The sequence below is a fragment of the Solanum stenotomum genome, chromosome 9 (assembly GCF_019186545.1).
Source record: "Solanum stenotomum isolate F172 chromosome 9, ASM1918654v1, whole genome shotgun sequence".
In the NCBI taxonomy this organism is placed as follows: Eukaryota; Viridiplantae; Streptophyta; class Magnoliopsida; order Solanales; family Solanaceae; genus Solanum; species Solanum stenotomum.
The window spans coordinates 52,651,646-52,659,360 of NC_064290.1; the positions used below are offsets into that span (position 1 = coordinate 52,651,646).

Here is a 7,715-nt window from a genome sequence, read left to right on the forward strand (position 1 = left end):
TCCCTTCAAATCCCCCCACCCCCCCTCCCCCTACCACACACACAATAATTAGGGTGGAGTCAGTTTGGGGTTAGGGGTTTTAATCAAACGATATAATTTTTTATTTGGTGACTGTTGTTTATATTAGAGCTCTGATTAAATTTGAATCGCGCATTATAAAACTTATTTTAAAATGACACTCTCAATAAGATTTTCTTCATAACGAGGAGGCTCAAACTTGAAATTTTTGATTAAGGATGAAACAATTACACTAGTGCACTATCAATTATGTTGACTCCTTTAAATACATTTAATAAAATTTCTATCCCTTAACCAACCTACCCTTAAACCCCCTACCCTAACTCAAGAAAGGAACATTACAATAAAAACAAACAATGCCATACCCTTCTTTTCTTTGCCTCATTAACCAAGAATTTGCCTCCCTTGTTTTCTTGCAATCAACAATTATTTGTCACATACAAACATTTAATATTATAAATTTTATCATAAATGAATTTGTTTTACATTAATAGTTAAATTATTACAATAGTTTTTCTTTAAAAATCAAATACAAAATTTAAGAAAGAAAAAAGACTTTAAAATTTAGTTAAAGATTTTTTTAATTTTAATTTTAAATAAATTTTGATATTCTTATCATTATAGAAATATGTCATTAAACTTAAAATTTTAAAATATAAACTAAAATCTAAAATGTAAAAACATGTCATTGTTTGAAACAACAAAAAGAGAAGGTGTCATTAAGAATTTAAGATGAAACATGTGATGATATAGATTTTTTGGGGAAAAAATTAATTTCTATGCATCAAGTTACTCAAAAGGTAATTACCAATAACTTTTTAATAATTATTATAAATAGTTTGATAATTATAATAATTAACCTACAATCAAAATATAACATTCACTATAAGTATGTATAACTTTGAAAAATCTAAAACATTTTTGTAGAAAATAAGTGTATGTATTTTCTTACACGTATTTTCTTGTGTTCAATAGATAAGTAAAATTATTAGCCTAAAGAGGTAGAGATGGTGGATGATGGAGACGAGGGTTATGAGGGTGAAGATAAATATGATGCTTATTGAATGGTACGAAGCATACAATCAATATATAATATCACTAGTAGATCTTGTTTACGAAGTTCAATATTTTCTTACTATCCTAAAGAAAAATATATTTTTAAAATATTCAACTGACCGAACATGAAAAATTAAAAATTATTTTCATTCGTACCAAACACATTCTAAACACATAAAATTCAAATTCTAAAATATGAAAAATTGAAAAAACATTTCCCTTCGTCAAACACACTCTAAATACATAAAATTCAAATTTTGAATTACTCTAAACACATAAAATACAACTTCTAAATCACCTTAAACACATAAAATTCAAATTCTCAAACATAAACAATTAAAAAAACATTTCCCTTCATATCGAACACACCCTCGATACATAAAATTCAAATTCTAAAATCACCTTAAATACATAAAATTCAAATTCTAAAACATAAAATCTTTTAAAATGAAAACATTTTCCTTTCTATTGAACACATCCTAAATACATAAAACCTTGTATCCTAAATACATAAAATCCAAATCCTAATTTATTGTTAATTCATAAAATTAAAATTCTGACTCTGCCTCGAAAGATATATATTTTTTTCTTAGAGGAGAGAAGAAAAGGAGTTGGGTATTTAATAGTATGTAAAAAAAGAAAGTTTAGAAGAAGACGGTGTGCATGTGTTCATTGCTTTTATCATCTTCATCATCATCTTTTTGTTTAGAGAGAGAAGACTTAGCTGTAGAGAGAGAAAAACAGAGAAAAAATTTCATAAATTTTGTGAAGAAAAGCAACAATTTCTCTCTTGATTTCAATTTTTTGTTCAAATTTATCATCAATTCTTGAAGAAAAATTCCAATTATGAGGGCAGGATTAAGTACAATCCAACAAACGTTAACCCCAGAAGCAGCAACAGTATTAAACCATTCAATAGCTGAAGCAAGTCGCCGGAATCACGGCCAAACAACGCCGTTACATGTGGCGGCGACTTTATTGTCGTCGCCGTCAGGGTATCTCCGGCAAGCCTGTATCCGTTCACACCCAAATTCATCACACCCACTTCAGTGTCGTGCACTTGAGCTATGCTTTAGCGTTGCTTTAGAAAGATTACCCACTGCTCAAAACATGCTTCAAGGTACAGAACCCCCAATTTCAAATGCGTTAATGGCTGCTTTGAAAAGGGCACAAGCTCATCAACGAAGAGGGTGTCCAGAGCAACAACAACAGCCGCTTTTAGCTGTGAAAGTTGAATTAGAACAGTTGATAATTTCGATTCTCGATGACCCAAGTGTGAGCAGGGTGATGAGGGAAGCTAGTTTTTCTAGCCCAGCTGTGAAGAACACGATTGAACAATCGTTAACGCAAACTTCCTCGTCTTCGCATCATCATCAAACAAATATCAATTTATCACCTTTCACCGCGATGGGTGGTGGGTCTAGGATTCTCGGAACAAATCCGGTGACACCAGTACAGATAACTCGAAATATGTATTTGAATCCTAAGTTACAGGGAGGTGGAGGTGGGGTGGGGGTAGGAGGGCAATTGGGTAATCTACAAAGAGGTGAAGAAGTGAAAAGGGTGTTAGAGATTTTGTTGAGAAGCAAGAAAAGGAACCCAGTTTTGGTTGGTGAAGGTGAACCAGAAAGTGTAGTGAAAGAACTTTTTAAGAAGATTGAGAAAGGGGAATTAAGTGAAGGGCATTTGAAGAACTTACAAATTGTTCAAATGGATAAGGAGTTTTCGTTTTCGTGTGATAAAATCCAGATGCTTAATAAGATTAAAGAAGTAGAAGGGGTAATCGAGAGTAAGATGAGTAATGGTACTGGAGGTGTGATTCTTGATTTAGGTGATTTGAAATGGCTTGTTGAGCAGCAACAACAACCGATGATTTCGGAGATTGGGAAATCAGCAGTGGCTGAAATGGGGAAGTTATTAGCGCGATTTCGAGAGGATAATAGTAATAGCAATAGTAATAATAGGTTATGGTTGATTGGTACTGCTACATGTGAGACATATTTGAGATGTCAAGTTTATCATTCTACTATGGAAAATGATTGGGATCTTCAAGCTGTTCCTATAGCTTCAAGATCTCCTCATCCAGGAATATTTCCAAGGTATTTGAATTGCTGTAATCCTGTTTTTGGAATTGATCTGTGTTAGGAATATGAACAATTTTGGATAAAAATTGAATCTTTGAATATTTTGTTTGTGTATAGTCTAGTATAAGATGCTTTTGTCTGGAATTATTCTTGGAGTTATGGTTTCCTCTGTGTAGATAACAACTTGTTTTTTGCTCTAGAATTGCTTGGATTAAATGTTCTGGGATCTTGCATTGCCTTATTTCTGGGATTGTTATGCTTGTTCATACACTTGTCAATATTATTTAAAAAAACACAGCAGTTTTCAAGAATGTTAGGAAAATTTGTTTTCTTCATTTGATGATTGACAAGTTGGGGTTGCTCGGATGGTAAGCACTGTCCGACTATGTTTTTTAGCATATTGTGTGGTTCTGTGGCTTCTGCTAAATTTTCTGCCTATTTTCTTCCAATTACGTTTTTTAGTGCTATCTGTTGATGTGGTACTCTTTATGAAATTTTTAGGCTTGGAAATGAAAGAATTCTTGGAAGTTCCTTGGATCCTCTGAATCCGCTGAAGAGCTTTACTGGTCCGGTGCCTTCACTACCAAGGCGTGTACCAGAGAATTTAAATCCGAGATTGAGGACATCGTGTTGTCCCCAGTGCAAGGAGAAGTTTGAACATGAGTTGGCGAAACTTGTATCTGAGTTTGAGAATTCATCATCTGAAGCTAAATCAGAATTTCCTCCTCGACCTCAGTTGCCTCAATGGTTGCAAAGTGCCAAGCTAAAGAATGATAGTAAAGCAACGACTCTGTCACAGGTATGTTTAACTTGATTAATGGGAACCTAGAACAACTTAAACTGCGTATGTACGAGCAGATGAATCATTCTGTCTTTTGATGTCTTTGCAGATCAAGGATCAAAGTATTTTGCAGCAAAAGACTCAAGAACTTCAAAAGAAGTGGAACGATACATGTTTGCAACTTCATCCTAATTTCCAGCACAGTGTCGGGATTCAAAGAACAGTACCACCTGTTCTCTCTATGCCAGGCTTATATAATCCGAACCTGCTTTTGCGTCAACCTTTACAGCCCAAGCTTGTTCCAAGTAGAAGCCTGGGGGGAGTGAGCCTGCAACTGAACACCACCCAAACGGCTAGTCAATCTCTGGAAAAGGTAGCTACCCCTCCTGGAAGCCCTGTAAGGACCGACTTGGTTCTCGGGCCAAAACCAAGTGAAACTGCCCCGGAGAAAACTCTGGAAGATCAAGCGAAGGACTTCCTCAGCTGCATTTCTTCCGTGCCTCAGAACAAGTTACTTGACAAATTTGCTAGTGCACTAGATGCTGATACGTTTAAAAGGCTTCTCAAGGGTCTAATGGAGAAAGCTTGGTGGCAGCAAGATGCAGCCTCTTCTGTTGCTTCTGCTGTGTCGAGGTGCAGATTGGGCAATGGGAAACAGCGGGGTGGTGCACCAAAGGGTGACATATGGCTGTTATTCACGGGTCCTGACAGATATGCCAAGAGAAAGATGGCATCGGTTCTTGCAGAGCAAATGTGCGGAAATATCCCAATAATGATCTCCCTTGGTTCACGGCGAGATGATGAAGAGTCAGACGTAGGTTTCCGTGGTAAAACAGCCGTAGATCGTATTGCAGAGGCTGTTCGGAGGCATCCACTTTCAGTTATTATGCTCGAGGATATAGACGAAGCAAATGGGGTAGTTCGTGGGAGCATAAAACGAGCCATGGACAGAGGTAGGCTTACGGATTCACATGGCCGTGAGATTAGTCTCGGCAATGTCATATTCATTCTTACTGGAAATTGGTCTACAATGAGCCCCGAGAGCTACATGAATGAGTATTTGATGGAAGAAAAGAAACTGGTCTTGCTAGCCAGTTCCGATTGGCAGTTAAGGTTAGCAGTTGGTGAAAAGAGCGCTAAGCGCAGAGCGAGTTGGTTGCATGATCAAGACAGACCTAGAAAAGAATTGAATCTAGGTCTCTCTTTCGATCTGAACGAAGCAGCAGAGTTCGAGGATTATAGAACTGATGGATCACACAATTCAAGTGATCTAACTGTTGAGCGCGAAGAAGATCCTAGCCTTGAAAACAGGCGATTCTCAGTTACATCAGTTCCTCACGAGCTCGTCAGCTCCGTGGATGACACCATCCCATTCAAGCCGATTGAATTCCTGTTTGCTCGACGTGAGATCAAGAAAACAATCAGCAAGAAATTCTCCATGGTCGTTGTTGATGACAAGGTCTCAATCGAAGTTGAAGACGAGATAGTAGACCGGATCCTAGGTGGCTTATGGCGTGGTCGAACAAGCCTAGAACAATGGGTGGAGAAAGTTTTAGGTCCGAGTTTCGATCAAATCCAGCCCCGGCTACCCTCTTCCGACGAAAACACTATCGTTCGACTTCAGCTTGAACTACTGCATAGAGACTCCAATAGCCATAACAATGGAGAATGTCTACCTAGCAAAGTCACAATAGTGGCAGATGGACAGTAGTGAAAGTGATATTTTCCTCATTCCACTTGGGTACATTTTGTATATAGGGAAAATTGTGTGGCTTTGGGACAAACAAAACAAGATTAGAGGGGGTAAAGAAGCAAAAAAAAAAAGTTATTACCAAAAGAGTGAGAATGTTGATAGATTAGAGAACCTTTATTTTTTCCACATAATTTTTTTTTAATAGTTTGGTTGTTATAGTAATGTAATGTTGTACTAGATACTTATATTATTATAAGCCATGATTAATAAAATGGAGGAATTCCTCCTTGGGAAATTCTCCATTTTCCAATGTAATCATAACTTTAGTATATACATATTTATTGTATTTTTTACACATATCTTCATAGTTTGAAGACTTCTATAGGTTTTTGGACAAAGTCAACAATTCAAGAAGGAATCAATGAAAAATAAGTTTGGTAAACGGGATAAGATGAGATGTTTCAAAATTAAACTTACATCGTCAACTAATTATAATATTAAGTTTTCAAATTTAATTTTGGGATATCGAATCTTATTTCATTGTATTTGGTATTATTGTTTTCCACTTCACCAGATGCGATAAATTAATCTAAAACTATAATCTTGAAATAATTTAGTTCACGTATCAAATGATACCTCCTATTAAAAGGTAGGTAGATTTCAAATTTGTTATTACTCAAAGATACAAGATTTACCAAAATGAAGAAGACTTTGACAAATACCAAACCTAATTATTATTCCATATTTTAATTTTAATTGTTCATAAATTACAATAATTGACAATTTAAAAGACATAAAAAAATATGATTAAAAAAAAATTGTTTAAAATTTGAAATTATAATACGTACTATGAATACTAAAGCAAAAAATGTATATTAGATTAAATAAATATTAATATAAAATTCATAAACTTTAAATACTATCTCGATTCCGACATATACCAGACCTAATTATCCATTAGTCACAACAAATATTTTTTTAAAAAGAAAACAGAATTTTGGTGGCAGGTCAAAGGTACCTGTGTGGCAGAGATCAAACGGTCAAAATTGAACTTTTTGGTTTAAATAGTCTGTGGGTGAAATAAAACCTAAAGTTAGGGGGCAAATCAGAAATTAAAAAATGCCCTCATATTGGTACACAATACATGTTCATGCACCAAACACTAGTCTGATCGAGATTTCTTCGCTTTTAATTAATTAGATATTTTAATCGAGTTTAGATTTTTAAAAATTGAAAGAAGTTGTTGCTATAAAAAATATGCTCGAAATTCAAATATTATCAAATCTCAATATAAATATTTGATACAAAGAAAAAAAGGACACGTTGATGAACCATTAACAAGACGTACGTGGAGTGATGATTAAGATTCATTTACTCTTAATTAGATATCTTAAGTTTGAATGCTTAAAAAATGACAAAACGTTGTCGCTCTCAAAAATGTCTGGTAGCGCTAGACTTTTAAATTTAATCACATGTAAATTTCATCGAATCTCAATATGAATATCCAATACGAAAAAAAGGACACACCATGCACCAACCTCGAGTCGCGGTGAGATGATTGAAATTCCTTCTCTTTTAATCAGATATTTCAAGCTCAAATTTTTTAAACAATTAAAAAAGTTATCGCTCTCAAAAATATGCTCGGTAATGCTCGGATTTCAAAGTTGACCCGATTCAAATTTGATCGGATCTCAATACGGATACTAATAAAAAGAAATGGACACGTTCATGCATGTGTTACGTGTCGCCACCCCTCTAAAAAGCAGTAATTGTAAGTAAGTGTATAGATGTGGACCATGCAAATATATACCAAAAGTGATATGGTTACTACGTGTCTCATGCAATTAATTTCATTTTTAAAAAAAATATTATAATTTAATTTTATATATTATTTATATATTTATTAATTTCTTATAATAACAAAATATTTGCTATTTCTTTAAAGTTATTAGTTTTAGGAGTGCATTTTTTTTTTAACTCTTTATGAATGCGGGGGATATTTTTTATGAATTAATTATCTTTTAAAAATAATTATTAGTAGCTATTTTAAAATAACTTGATAGTGCAATAAAATTTGTATACT

General features: G+C 34.3%; 1 protein-coding gene across 1 annotated transcript; it reads left to right on the plus strand.

The window, feature by feature from the left end:
- The first annotated feature begins 1,719 nt into the window (after positions 1-1,719).
- LOC125876001 (protein SUPPRESSOR OF MAX2 1) lies at positions 1,720-5,999 on the plus strand. The gene is made up of 3 exons (XM_049557096.1): positions 1,720-3,173; positions 3,660-3,957; positions 4,049-5,999. Exons 1-3 carry the CDS (start codon positions 1,921-1,923, stop codon positions 5,648-5,650), a joined length of 3,153 nt encoding a protein of 1,050 aa, XP_049413053.1. The 5' UTR covers positions 1,720-1,920; the 3' UTR covers positions 5,651-5,999.
- The last annotated feature ends 1,716 nt before the right edge of the window (positions 6,000-7,715 follow it).